Consider the following 14170-nt stretch of genomic DNA (forward strand, 5'->3'; position numbering starts at 1 on the left):
TGGATAATGTTCAAATTAGGGCTGAACAATTCATTGGAATATGGCCAAATGCAATATCCAAAACAGGAGCTGCAATTGAAATGTGTCACAACATAACTTATAGATGAAGCTTTGTGAGATGCTGCGGTCTACAAATCCTGTTCTCCAGATGTAAAGGAAGACGCTGGTTTGGTACAGATCCCAGCAAAAATCACATCATCGTCATTTTTAGATTTGTTTCAGCGAAAATAAAATGCAAAAATTAGTATTTGCAATATCTGTAAAAATAATCACAATATGATTGTTTCTGCATGTCGTTCAGCCTGAATTCCAATGTGCAAACATGCACATGTGGACTGTCCATGTTTGGTCAGATTATGTTGATGTTTCCACAGAGTATTCATGCACAGCAATAGAAGTCTATGCATTTTCTCTGTTTCTTAGGCTCCATGTATTGTGAATGAAGTTGCTGTTGGGTGTCAAGTTAATTTTTTTAAATGTATTTGTCCAATAACAGTTTAATTTCAGCTGTGGAGTGCAGACCAGTGGAGTTTCCACAGAAATGTCAGAGGTAGCTTAGAGTTTGTCTAGATCCTCTGACCTCCTCAGCTCTGTTAATGAAGCCAAATCCTCTGAGCTTAAGTAGTACAAATACATCAGTTTAAAAAAATGAGGTAGCCGAGACTAATTCAGCGATTTTTACATGTGGTATGCCGGTTTCTGCCAATTAAAAATGCAATTTAAAGGCGCGTGGAGACCCGAGCTGCAGATAAACAAGGATGTGAGGATGGTCTTTGTGCTGTGTTGAAGTGGAGGAGCAGGACTAGCATCCACAGGGTTAACAAAAAAGTGGATGCGGCAAACTGATAGCCCCCAGGCCAGTTTCAGTCATAGGGGTGGCCTTGCAAAACAAAGGCACTAACTGTTAGCACCGCATCCTGACATCAAGTGATACACCATAAAGGAATAAATTCAGGTTTTACATAAAACAACACAAATTTGAAAAAGCTCATTGTACTTCGCTGAGATTCCCTGACATGCATAACTAATTACTTTTCTTGCCTTTTAAAAGACGAGCTGGATGCGACTGTCCTCACACTTGCAGGCTTAGTCTCCTGGTGCAACCAAGAGGGAAGCAGCTACAGCACTTGTTAGTTCAGACAGAAGAAGTTTTTAATATTTGACGGATCACTTTACTGTAAATGATGCTTGAGATGCTTGGATACCATCCTTACGAGGTATGTTTAAAGTTAAAGTTGTCTTTTTTTTGACGGTGTGAGACATAAGTTTTACCTAATTTACTGTCCTAAAGCCAGCACAGTTGCACCATTAAATACAGCTGTGCCGCATCTACGTTAAGTGTGAACTGTTCAGTGTTGCTGTTTTACAAACTACAGAATGTATTGCATCAAAAAAACTTCAGGCAATAGACAGAAATGTTTAAATATAGACTCAAATGTGAGCTTGAATGCAGCAGCACTGCTCCATTTAAAGCCTGACAACGAGTGTCTCTGAAGTTTGTTTATTTGCCTGCAGTAGCTTTTCTGCATCATTAGTGCTGTGTGGGGATTAATGATCCACAGCAATCAAACTTATCCATAACCGGGGAGCGCGGAGAGGGGTGTGTGTTATTTATGGGGCTTAAAATATGTGCAGTGGAGAAGCAGAAAGTTGCAGTTCAAGAAAAATAAGTAGAAAATGTTTTTTGTTTTCTGCCAAGACTTTTTGAGATAACAACACCTGACAGCGTCTCAAAAGAAGAAGAGTGCTTAATGCATCGAAGGCTTTGAAATCTGTGCCAAGTTTATTTTAATTTTATAGTCAGAACTGTGTAATACTAGAGACAGGCGAGACTTTGAGGTATATTTAGAGTCTGTTTCATCTAATAAAAGACTGCATGGCCAAAAAACATGGAAAGTGGGATTATGTGAAATGAGCTTCGTCTTCTTGGCGACTCAGGTGCATATTTAAATGTTTTATTTATGCTCTCTTGCTTCTCTCCCTTCTTCTCCCACCAACAGGTCCAGACTCACCTGGAGAACCCAACCAAATACCACATCCAGCGCTCCCAGCAGCAGCAGGTGAAGCGGTACCTGGGAAAGCTTGGCTCTCAGGTGTTGAGCTTGCCCTGCCCCAACCAGTCCTCTGACCACGGGGGCATGCCGCCAGGGCCGGGCAACAGCGCCCCCAACAGCCCTATGGCCTTACTGACCTTGAATGCTAACTGCGAGAAAGAGGTGAGCTCTTATTTTGATTGATCGTGGCGTCTCGCAGTGACGGATTTCCCCTTTTTGTGATCTTTAATCAGACGCCTTTGTTTTAGATGGATGATGTCATTGATGACATTATTAGTCTGGAGTCCAGTTACAGTGACGATATCCTCGGCCTCATGGATCCAGGACTTCAGATGGCGAACACGGTATGTGTGTCAGTTCATCGCCGACACTGAGCCTCTCAAACACCAAGCACTCCCCTCTTTTTAAGGCAACCACACGAAGGCACTTTTTGTAGTGTTCTCGATGCATTGGGAATCCAAATAAAATCTTTAAAGATAAAATCTCAGCCTTGTGCTTTGCCTTAGCTGGAAGCGACTGACTACAATGAACTGAATGTTGAAAATTAGCTCTACTGAGCTACCAATAGCCGCAACTATGTCGAGTTGCCCAAATTTGAAAGAAATTGTCTTATTAGCAATTTTGCGAAATACTTCCTGGAGTCGTCACAGTCGCAATGTGACATTGCCACACAGCCCGCAGAGACGCAAGGAAATCACTGCAACCAGCCAAGAAACAGTCCCACACATAACCTGCACTTAAAACACATTTTGTGTGTGTGTGTGTGTGTGTGTGAGAATTACACAACTGAGATACAGTGTGTTAATTACTGAGCTTTAAAAGGTGCTGGTAGGCAGATTTTTCTTTTAACCTTTGGACCGAGCAGAGCTAGCTGTTTCCAGTCTTTATGCTATGCTAAGCTAAGCGGCTACTGCCTGCAGCCTCACATGACAGTGTTATCTATCTTCCCAAAATGCTGGACTGCTCCTTTAACAGTGTCATCGTGCTTACTTGCAATATATAATAAATTTTTCTCACCGTGTCCTCAGATCCCCGTGCCTGCTAACCTTATGGACATGTATGGTAATCAGGGTATGTCCCAGCAAGGTCTGCCCATCAGCAACTCCTGCCCAGCCAACCTGCCCAACATCAAAAGGGAATACTCTGGTGAGCAGCACAGTCAGTCACAGCCATACAAACCTTTAAAAGCCTGGTTTCTGTCATTACAGTTCATCTATCAAATGTTTACAGATTCAGCTTCTCATCATGACTGACATGCTTTTTTTCCAAATGTACTTGCAGCCATTCTGCACATTTTGATAACTGAACAAAAAATCTTTTACCATACAGTTTCACAATCCCCAGCCATCATGCATATGCTGGATAAGTCTGGATCCTGTGGCAAGTTTGACAACTATCAAAGGCCTGAAGGGTTCCCTGTCGGTACGTGTGGTTGATTAGACTCAAAATGTAGCAGTGACAGTAGCAGCTGCACATTTTTAGTTTTCATTTGATTTGATTCAAAAATCAAACTGTCTTTCAGAAGCAGAGGTGAGAGCTATGGCAAAGGAAAGGCAGAAGAAGGACAACCATAATTTGAGTGAGTTTTAATTGCACTTTAATTACATGTATAACTCGGTGAATGTGAACACTTTGTGGCATCTTCTTTGTTGCACTATATAAAAAAGAATCATGAGAATTATTTTTTTTTGGTTGTGATTGATGAGCTAGTCATGAATCTTTTTGTTTTGCAGTTGAACGAAGACGACGGTTTAACATCAATGATCGAATCAAGGAATTGGGAACTTTAATTCCAAAATCCAATGACCCGTAAGTTGCTCATTTTATTCACTTCTGCTTTATTTCTTATTCAACACAGATTTTCTTTAAAACAAGACTCACCTTTTGTCATTTAAAAAGTGACAAACAGAGGAAAAAATAGTGCCAAGAGACTGTTACAGGATTCACATTTTTTCAAGTCAGTCTGAAAACAATACACACGTGCCCACACTGTATGTATGTGCATTGAAAGAGCCACAAGGGATCCTCTCCGGATGGGATTTTAATGTAATTTGCTGACCCAGTTATGTACAAAAATGCCCTCTAAAGTTCAGCTGAAGCTAATATGAGGCTTCAGCAGTCTGAGCTACACAAATCAAGTAGATTTAGATAATCAAGTAGACGCTGAGGGAGAACACAGAGGGGCCAAAAAGACTGGAACATTTGAAGTCACCCAGTTAATTTGTGTAACTCAGTTGAATCCATTGTTACGGATCTCGCCCCCCATGTCTTACATTGAGAGGGCATGTGAGCATGTGAATGTGAACCTATCCCTTAATCAGTGGACCTGTGGAGTGACACAGATCTGCTGGATCGATCGACCAGGTGGTTAAAGGAAGAAACTGATGCACACCTAAAATAGAAATGTAATACACAAATGTGAAGCAGGCAAAATGCTCATCATGTGATGGTCAGTTAAACTGTTTTGTGTGCACTGACACTTAGCTCACTCTTGTCTCTCTCCCTGCCCTTTGACCCTCCCTGAGGTTCTGGGAAGATCCAAGCGGCCCCTTTTGTTGTGTCAGTCCGCCCATGGTTGTTTTGCTAAACCCCAGCTGGGCGCTCCACCCACACATACGCCTCCATACAAACTCAGAGACTGAGCTGGCTTAACATTGTCTTATCATGGATAACACATAATGAATGGGAAACAGACATGAATAACACATAATGAATGGGAAACAGACATGCGCTTGCTAGCATTATACTTTTCAATACTAGCATTATTGCTTTACTTTAACCGCGTGCCCTGAAGGCTTCAGACCTTGAAGCATAACACCCCTCAGCAGGAGAGGTTGTGGAGGGGTTGGATCTATAACACAGATTTGATTGATTGATTGTAGTCACTGCAGCCTTCGGTCTTCAGGGAACTTCGGGTCATCCTTGTGATGCTTGTGGTCACCTCTGTGACCTCCAGAGCAGCTCCTTTGTGTGCTTTGTTTTTCAAACTAAACAGAGCTAAATGGCAGCGAGTGGTCTGTTATGTAGAAGTCCAAGTCAGAAGAAAATTGTGTTTATCTACTGAGTAGAGATCACTGACTGTCTGACATCAAAGCCATACGATCTAAGAGACTGCAGGATGTACAAATGATGGCTCCTCTGTGATTTCAGGGACATGCGCTGGAACAAAGGCACCATCCTGAAGGCATCAGTGGACTACATCAGGAAGCTACAGCGGGAGCAGCAGAGGGCCAAGGAGCTGGAGAACCGCCAGAAGAAGCTCGAGCATGCCAATCGACATCTGATGTTGAGGATACAGGTACGCAAAACTTCACGACATTGCATTTATAGCTATACAATTTAGATGACGACAAACGCTTTGAGAGTCTGAAAATTTTGGGTTTAGGTGCCTTGAAAGTGCTTGAAAAGTGCTTGAATGTTAGTGCTGTTTTCTAAAATATGTCAAGCTTCAGGGAAATGAGCAGAGCCACTGATTCACACAGCGAAGGCCACGTGTGTGAGGAGGGAGGTGGCTGTTGAGACTATCATCTTGTAACTAATTGATCACAAGACAAGAGGCGACAGGATCTGTGTGAATCAGTTCAGCTGACACTGTGATTGTGATTGATCACAATGTGAGCACGTACATGCGCACACACAATGGACCATGCAATATGTGCAGTATTTGCCGTGACTGTGCACTATGTGCAAATGTAGCATCATCCATCATATTTACTGTATTATTCCTAACTTGCATACAAATGACAAACAGTATAGCATAAGGTAGTATATTGTATTATTCTCAACTGTTAATAATTCTTGTATTTCACTATCTTAAGCTCAACTTTTTGATTCAGCTGATTCGTCTCTCTCTGTGGTTTGCAGGAGTTAGAGATGCAGGCGCGGGCTCACGGTCTGGCCATCGCATCCTCGGCACTCTGCTCTGCTGAACTCGGGGGCCGGACCATTAAGCAGGAGACCGCTCTGGAGGACTGTCACCAGGACCTGTACACGCTCCACCCCCATCACCAACACCACCCCGCCTGCACTCCAGAACCACCCGGCACCCTGGAGGTAAACGAAGGCCACTCTAACTTCCCCGAGGGCCACTACAGCGTTCACAGCAAACCGGGCTCCAAACTCAACGACATCCTCATGGAAGACACCCTATCACCGGTGAGAGGGGGGGACCCTTTGCTCTCGTCCATCTCCCCGGACGCTTCGAAGGACAGCAGTCGCAAGAGCAGTGTGAGCATGGATGAGAATGAGCAGGGCTGTTAGCACCCCCTGCTGGAAGACACCTCGCCTGCATCTCCAACCCCTCCACCCTGCTGTCAGTAGCTAACACGCTCCAAGCTGCTGGAGAGGCTTTATCCTGTTTGTGTCATTTGTTTTTGTTTTGTTTTCCTCCCCCCCACCTGTGTTTACATGTATCTTTTCCATTCATGTTTTTGTGTCTGTTTTTTTTTTTTTTTTTCTTTTGTGATATCTTTGTCCTCTCAAGCCCTCAACCTTGATTTCAAGGACTGATTATGAAGTACGTTTGCTTTAATCAACACTTTGATGACAATGAGTTACAAAAATAGAAGTTTTTATATTTAAAAAAATATATGCATTTATCTTTGGATAGAGGCTAGATTATGTTTATTTCTATTGATTCCAAAGAATCTAGGGAAGTTATAAATCATGGTCAGAAATGTAGATATTTTGTGGTGAGATGAACACTGCTTTTTAAATCACTAGCAATAATAGAAGAAAAAAAATCTATTTATTACTATAGTGCTTTACACTCCTCGTGTCTTAGATTGAACTTGAATGTGTCGATGCCTTATTAAGATGTCTATACATCGATGTTGTATTGCTATGCACATGTTTTGGCTGTTAGCTGAGTCTTTGTCAGTCTTCCAGTTGAAATTTCTTGCTTGACAAATATTAATCATTTGTAGATTTGATCTTATTTATGCATCAATGTAAACCGGACTTTGTGTACACATTCCCCACAAAAAATAATTTATAACAAGGTATTTAAACAAGCCTTTTTGAAGTAATAAATGAAAGCACGTTAAAAAACAGGAAGGTAAAATGTCTCATTCAAGATAATTAAAATGAAACAAAATCAACATTGATAATGGCTATTTTTAGTCTTTTATGCGGTATCATAATGAGCAAGAAGCAGTAACGAGAGGGAAAGGTCAAGTTTCACCACACGGATGCATCCTTTAAACATCTAGTGCTGACTATTCAGCTCTGAATGTGTATCAGATATATTACCAAAATACATTCCTCTCTGCCAAAACCACTCAAGTACTTTAAGAAAGAATTCAATGAAAGATTTTTTTTATAATGCAGTTTCAAAAACTAGTTAGAAAATTAGCTCAAATCAAAAATTAAAAATCCTGTTTAGCCCAGACACACACACACACACACACACACACACACACAAGAAGCTGATTTCACTTCATAGATCTGATTGTTACGTAACTCTGTAAATCTTTAATAGGTGATTAAGGCGAGAAAGTTGAATCAGTTGAGTTTGTGTTGTATTCTTGGCTGTCGTGATCGGACTAACAGAACTGCACACACAGTGTAACACTTCTGACGTGTTGCTCAGTTTTTATACTTCTCCATCCATTTCCTAAATTATTGTTTTTTTAACACCACTGTGGTGAAATTTCACATTCAGTGTGGTTTTTATTTCCATTATGTGAACATTTATATTGCCAAGGAGTATAAGGAGACTGCTTTGGGATTTTGTATGAAATGCATGACATTGTCAAAACACTGGAATGACCTCTGTAAATTGAACCGTGGTTTGTTCGCCTTTTTTATCTAAGCATTAACTAACTATTGTACTTGGCTTTTCAAATGCATACAGAAAGTTGTATGAGATTGTAGATTCTTTATGGTGTACGGTTGTTGTATAGTTGAGCAGTTTGTTTTCGACAGTTGTAGCACACTGCATCAGAATGTCTTTGTTAATAACTACCTGCCATACATTGAGAGCCCTGTTACAGCACAGCCTCCGTTTTGTTAAACTATGCAATGGTTGAAGTTGTGCCTGCAGAGCAGCATCGTGTCTTGATAATGTGATCTCCATATGAATTAGCTGAAAACAGTATCAAAGTAATTATCTTTTTAATTGATTTAAGTGCCTTACAGTTGTTTCTGTTATCCTGGTGATGTGAGAGGAGTCGTAGACAGCGATGCAACATTTTGTTGATGTTTATGCTGGTGTTTGGTGCTTCATGCATTAACTGAAGAGTGCCAAAGTACACTAGAAAGCAGACGGAAAGGGCCTTTTGTCAGTGCAAGATAACACGTTAAGTCTCTCAGACTCCAGAACCACAAGAAAGGGTTTGTTAATATGAAACCCCAAAGTGTTCAGTACTAAATAAATAAATAAGGCATTGTTAGATAAATAGAAATGGAGTAAAACAGAAATAAATGAATGCTTAACTATTTAATAAATATTATTCAAATCCATGATTATTATTAAATGTCAATTGGTCTTATTTTCAAGGTAACCAGTGATTTTAATTTCATGTCACTAGCTTGTTAGCTTCCGTTAACTAAAGCAACTAAAACTAATACTGACCAAACACAAAATAACTGACCTTTTCTTTTATTTGGCACAATGAGGCTACAAATGCTATGTAGCTACCCAGCTAACTTGCTACATTGGCTTGTAAGCTTGAATTGCTATCAGCACGCAAGAGTTATCTTGGCAATGTTGGAGGCATGGGAGTGTCTGAAACTCCACTGTCATGAAAAGTAACATTTTAAAATGAAAACATGTCAGTGGGGAAAATGAATGGTATTAACTTTGGTGATACTTTAACTTGTAATGTGTCGATCATCAGTTCATAATTTAAATTTGTCAGATACTTATGGATTTATGACCAAAGAGTAAATCTACATTCCCATCAGCCTCAACTATACTGATTGCTTGTGTTTAGTGCTAATCAGTAAATGTAAGAGAGATGATAAACATGCAAAACACAACCTGCTTAGCATCAGCTTGTTAGCATTGTCACTGTAAGCATATTAGCATTGTGATAATAGCATTTAGCTCAAAGCGCAGCCTCACAGAGCCGCTAACATGACTGTAGACACTCTGTCTCGTTTATTAATACAATTATTTATTTCACAATGTCTTATTTATTTACTTAGTTAATACTGAACACTTTGGGGTGATTTTCATTTATCTTGATTGAGCTCAAATTCTACACTGAAGGCAGTCTTTCCAAAGTTGTACTGAATATTCAGCATCCTTTTGAGACGAGTGTGAATGTAGTACAAAGTGATGACTGCCAAAATGTGTTGCCAAAATTAAATGCAATACACTAATTTTATATAACATATATTTAAATAGCAACTTTTAACAGCTTAGCTAATGCACCTCTGTTAGCGGTGTTTCTCCTCCAACTTTGCAAGCAATATCGAAAACATGATGGCAACCAGGCCATTAAGTAATCTACAAACACATGAAGTATATTGTGAAAGTTCATTTCTGTCCTTGGAAACAGTAGTTTGGCAAATTAAAAGAACTCAAGAGCTACTTAATAATCGCTTTTCTGGAGCTTTCAACTGCATCTCACAGTCTTCACCAGCAGATGGCGACAGCTTAGCTGTCATCACATGAGTTTCTTAGTATGAAACTTCTGTCGTTAAGACCATGAGATGTGGTTGAAAGCCAGTAAGTGGACATTAAGTTGAGAAACTCATGTAATGAGCCTTAACGGTGCAATACACACAAGCCTGTAACATTACCCTTTGACTGAACCCAGATCAGGTTCTTCTTTGTTTTGTTTTTTTAATGGATGAGATAAATCATCTAAACCCTGAAATGTGACTGGTTAGAATGAACATCAGTTTCACACACATGACGGTGGTGGCGCTTAATTTAAAGCCATCACTATGACTGATTTCTCTTAATGAATTTTCCAGCTGTTAATTATTATGGCACATTATGGGTGAACCACTAATGCAGAGCCATCTCTTCTGCTCACTCTCATTCCTGTGGTTCATACAGACAATGTTCTCTGCTGATGTTGCTACTGTTCTTACAGTTTATATGAGATGAATGTAGCAATAGTTACTGTACGCACTGGATTCAGATTAGTGAACTCAAACTTCATTGGTACTCAATGTGGAAACTATCTTGTGACAAATATTAAAAGTTTTATTTGAATGTTTGTAGAGCTTGTGTTTTTCTTCTTCAATATCTAAATTTTAATAGCTATAGCTGCAAGAATTTTTTTTCAATCCCCAAAATAACCATCAACATATGTCATTTAACAGAGAATTATGTTTTACCTGTACTTACTGAGTGCAAAATATTTTTGTGACCGACAGGTTTTATTATCTATTATTATACCTGCACAGAGATGCATCCTGGGAACAGTGCTTCAGTCTTGTTGCCACATTAGCAGCTCCAGCCCAGCTCGTCTGCTGTCAGCAGCTCCCTCTGCTGGGCAACATACACCATGAAGGACATGTGAGTGTTCACCGCCTCCATGAAGCAGCACTGGTAATGCTCTCTGTGCAATCAGAAAAGGTGGAAATGTTTACTGGTTGTACATTTCTATGGGGACAAAAATCATCCACAAATTTTAACTGATAATCATAAATCTACTTAGGAAATATTGCAGTTTGTAAACTTTACAGGAAAGTTTGGGGCCTCTCCAAGAAATCACTGCCGTCTATTTTGACATGCATTAAAGACAAACAGCAAGTTTCCATCATGTATGTTTTCCTCAAACTTCAAAAAGAAATATGCTAATGCAATTAGCTGTATTTAGCCTGTGTTGCAATCACAATCATAACTGAACTTAACAAAATGTCATTATTGTTACTCCTGATTCTTGTATTCAGCAGAAGCCGCTGCCCGCCTGCTGTGGGTCCAGTACTTTCAAATGTATTATTAGTGTATCAAATGTATATTGAACTGGAACTGGAACTGTGGAAATACATATTTTGCTAAAAAGTGTCAGATATTTAGTGGAAACAAATGGTTTTGGTGAAAGCAGCCGATTTGCAAGAGCTGATCAATCAAGCACCACTAATGTCCCCTCCCCAGTGTTCTCCACTCCACGGCTATGACCTTGCTGCCTATAAACGAGTCTGAAAACTGTCCAAACCTGAGAGCCACAAAGCTGATTGACAGCATCATCACTGACGACAAAACGCCTAACAGGTGTGGAATTACCTACGGTACCTTTAGTTCTTCATGTCCTACATGAGTCAAGAGCAACATGTCCATTCTGGGACTGTTTTTGCACTGAATGACTGAATGTAGGTGGACATGATGGGCTTACCACTGCCCAAGAAACACCATGTCCTGACTTGTTCTCATAGCCGGAGATGTTTCACAATAAAGCAACAGGAGGAAAACATAACAATTAGGTTAAACTGTAGCTCCAGGTCAGAGTTTGATTCAGTGTTTGGTTGTTGAGGGACTGAAAGAGGCAGCAGCTGAAATGTTGCTCGTAACTCATCGTTCATCTGTGTCAGAAAGCAGCTAGTACATTTACTCATGATCTGTACTTAAATTTTGAAGTACTTGTACTTAATTTGAGTTTTTCCACTTCATACTTTGTATTGGTAAATATTGTTCTTTCTTACTCAGCTACATTTATTGACAGCTAAAGGTACTACTTTCTTTTCTCATTAATATTTTATAAAATAGATTATAGATTAAACCATCAAGCTGTATGTAAAGCATTTAATATAAACTTCACTACTTACACGTTAAAGCATCAATCATAGAATAACAGTGCAAAAAGGACTTTTAATTTTGATAATTTAACTTTATTTTACAGACAATTCGTCAGTAGTCTTACCTAAAGGGGGACTCCGTCTGTTGACAGGTCTTGGGGAGTACTAACGTTACAGTGTACATGAAAATAGCAGTATGAAGCTTTCTGTGGCTCCAGGCTACAGGAAGTCTGATAAACTGCCTTAAGTGATGTCACTAGAGTCAACGTCGGTCGAAATTAAAGACTAGAAATTTGAAAATAACGATATTAATAAAGAAAGAAGTGCTCTTACCAGACCTCTGTAGCGCGCTACTCATCTCTGCTTAAGCTAGCTAGCATCTTAACGATAACTGCTGCTAGCATAACACACCTGAATCAACGACGGAACTGTCGGCGGCCGCGTTGCATTGTGGGTAATATAGGTCCCAGATGTTGACCGAAGGACGCGTGTAGGAAAGATGCTGATATCTCAGGTTCTGCTGTGTTAGTGTTGATTCTTTCCTTAAAAACTGTCCAGTCTGATAATTGTACATAAGTGCAATGCTAAATCAGTAGTGTACTCTTGTAAATAAAATTGAAATGCACAAGTTTACTTCATGGATTAATTACTTAATGGAGTGTTTTTATGGTACCAAATGCTTCATCCACAACTGCTGTACATGTTTCACACATGACGCCTGAGGCATGGCAGTATGCTGCTGTATAAATATTTAATTTGTGTGCCTAATTAAAATCATTTACAGTGGCATTAAACATATAAACCCATTCATATTCTTTACTTTTTTTTTTCTTTACAATAAATGACAAAAAGAATCCTTGTAACAGTTGAATTTGTCTTTTGCGAACACTGGCACATTCAGAGTAGTGTTGAATCAAATCAAAAATGAATGAATTTCCATTTTCCACTTAAATTTTAGCATCCGATAAGTTTCCCTCTGCCAGCTAGCACTGCTCAGATTAAGCTCATGGTCATGGTGCATGGCTGGAGTTCTTATTTCAAAGCATACTCCCACATTCTCAGTCTCTTAAATGTCTTCAGCCTGCACTGTGAAACAGTAACATACAGTTACAAGGACGCCGTTATACACACTGTAACTGTCCTCACTCTGCACCCCTGTCCCCTCCTCCACTCTGACAGGACAGCATGTTGGTAACTGATTACTTTGCTCAGAGGGGCGATTGTGGCTGTAACAACAACGAAGGAGGCTGACACATCATAACAATCAACTCTACACTGTTTCAAATGGTTGCAGGAGTTACCTGCTTGGATAATATTGAGGCATACAAGCTAGAAGTCATGTAAATTTCCACCTGAGGCCAATATAAAAAAAAACCCTCAGTAACGCAGGCAATTAATTACGTAAATGTGAACAAGATGAGACAGTCATGCTGTTTACTGAGCATCCAAGTTTCGTAATGTTTGAAGTGAACTTATTGTGTTTGCAGCTCAGAGCTGAACAGCCGAGAAGGAATTTCTCAGCGATAGCACACCTCCGATATCTCCATAGCCAGCTCTAAAAGTTCCCCTGTGTCCTTACAGGAGCCACAGCAGTTACACTCCAGTTCCAGCTTGTAATTGCAGCAATCCATTCCCTGCTGGTCTCTCTCACTGGACGCCTTGATGTATTTGTATGACGGAAAACAGCGGCTCACAGCCCTCTCACATGTATCCGGTAGCAGCACCATTAACTCGTGGAAACGGCAATGTAGACAAGCGAGAAGAAGTGCTGCACAGTCATCTGGTGGCAGTGAAGAGGGAGAATAGAAGAGAAGATTAGTGGTGTGAAAAAGTCAGTTTCAGGGTTTCTCAGTTTAATTACATCAACTGTTGTGCTGAAGAGGAGTTAAACAATACCTCCAGTGTCAGGCTGGTATGAATCATCAGAGGAAAAATGACTGCTGCTGTTCTTGAACTTGTCAGAGCACATAGAGAAGCTTGATCCACCCCATTCGCTGCCTCTCCTGGGATCATGGGAACTAGAGTCGGTGTCCATCTTGTCAGGTTCTTGCTCTGAGATGGTGCTCAGCCTGCGTACCCCACTGACTGACTTGCTGCCCATCATCCTTCTAGATGGGCTGCCCATAACTGGCTTGGGGACGCTTCCTTTAAGAGGATGATACAAGCAATACATGATGTCTGGATGCATAAACATTACTGGTGTTATAAAAATTCTGTGGTCCAGTCCAGTCTCTGTCAGACAAGTTGCTCAGATCCTCTATGAGGCAGTTTTAATTATTCAGAGCACCATTAACATGCAGTATGTCAGGGAGGTGAGACTTGAAGCGTATAATGGAGGAGGCTTGCTCAATAAAACTTCAGCGGAGAGAAATTTATTGATTTGCAAGCTTTTATTTGGATCTAGTTTCCTGGATTGAACT

General features: G+C 40.3%; 2 protein-coding genes across 5 annotated transcripts in view; one reads left to right on the forward strand and one right to left on the reverse strand.

The window, feature by feature from the left end:
* LOC143327139 (microphthalmia-associated transcription factor-like) overlaps nucleotides 1–10224 on the forward strand; it is a 29922-nt gene extending 19698 nt beyond the window's left edge. For 3 of the 4 annotated variants that reach the window (XM_076741339.1, XM_076741340.1, XM_076741343.1), the window contains 8 exons: nucleotides 2001–2216; nucleotides 2303–2398; nucleotides 3083–3200; nucleotides 3384–3476; nucleotides 3577–3633; nucleotides 3788–3863; nucleotides 5205–5352; nucleotides 5919–10224. In XM_076741339.1, the coding sequence (XP_076597454.1) occupies nucleotides 2001–2216; nucleotides 2303–2398; nucleotides 3083–3200; nucleotides 3384–3476; nucleotides 3577–3633; nucleotides 3788–3863; nucleotides 5205–5352; nucleotides 5919–6314 (1200 nt within the window). In that variant the 3' untranslated portion in view covers nucleotides 6315–10224. The remainder of the gene's footprint in view (nucleotides 1–2000; nucleotides 2217–2302; nucleotides 2399–3082; nucleotides 3201–3383; nucleotides 3477–3576; nucleotides 3634–3787; nucleotides 3864–5204; nucleotides 5353–5918) is intronic. The other variant, XM_076741341.1, reaches the window with a different exon arrangement.
* A 2360-nt stretch (nucleotides 10225–12584) lies between these two features.
* Nucleotides 12585–13889, reverse strand: LOC143326605 (myoD family inhibitor domain-containing protein 2-like). The gene is made up of 2 exons (XM_076740300.1): nucleotides 13647–13889; nucleotides 12585–13530 (listed from the first exon to the last, which is right to left on the reverse strand). The coding sequence occupies exons 1-2, from the start codon at nucleotides 13873–13875 to the stop codon at nucleotides 13268–13270; spliced, it is 492 nt and encodes a 163-aa protein (XP_076596415.1). The 5' UTR covers nucleotides 13876–13889; the 3' UTR covers nucleotides 12585–13267.
* Between the last annotated feature and the right edge of the window lie 281 nt (nucleotides 13890–14170).

This window comes from Chaetodon auriga, chromosome 10 (genome assembly GCF_051107435.1).
Source record: "Chaetodon auriga isolate fChaAug3 chromosome 10, fChaAug3.hap1, whole genome shotgun sequence".
Taxonomy (NCBI): Eukaryota; Metazoa; Chordata; class Actinopteri; order Chaetodontiformes; family Chaetodontidae; genus Chaetodon; species Chaetodon auriga.

Coding starts and splice junctions, on each gene's coding strand:
- LOC143326605 (XM_076740300.1), bottom strand. CDS start 13,875: ATGGGCAGCCCATCTAGAAGGATGATGGGCAGCAAGTCAGTCAGTGGG. Junction 13,531..13,646: donor ATACCAGCCTGACACTGGAG/GTATTGTTTAAC, acceptor CACTGCCACCAG/ATGACTGTGCAGCACTTCTT.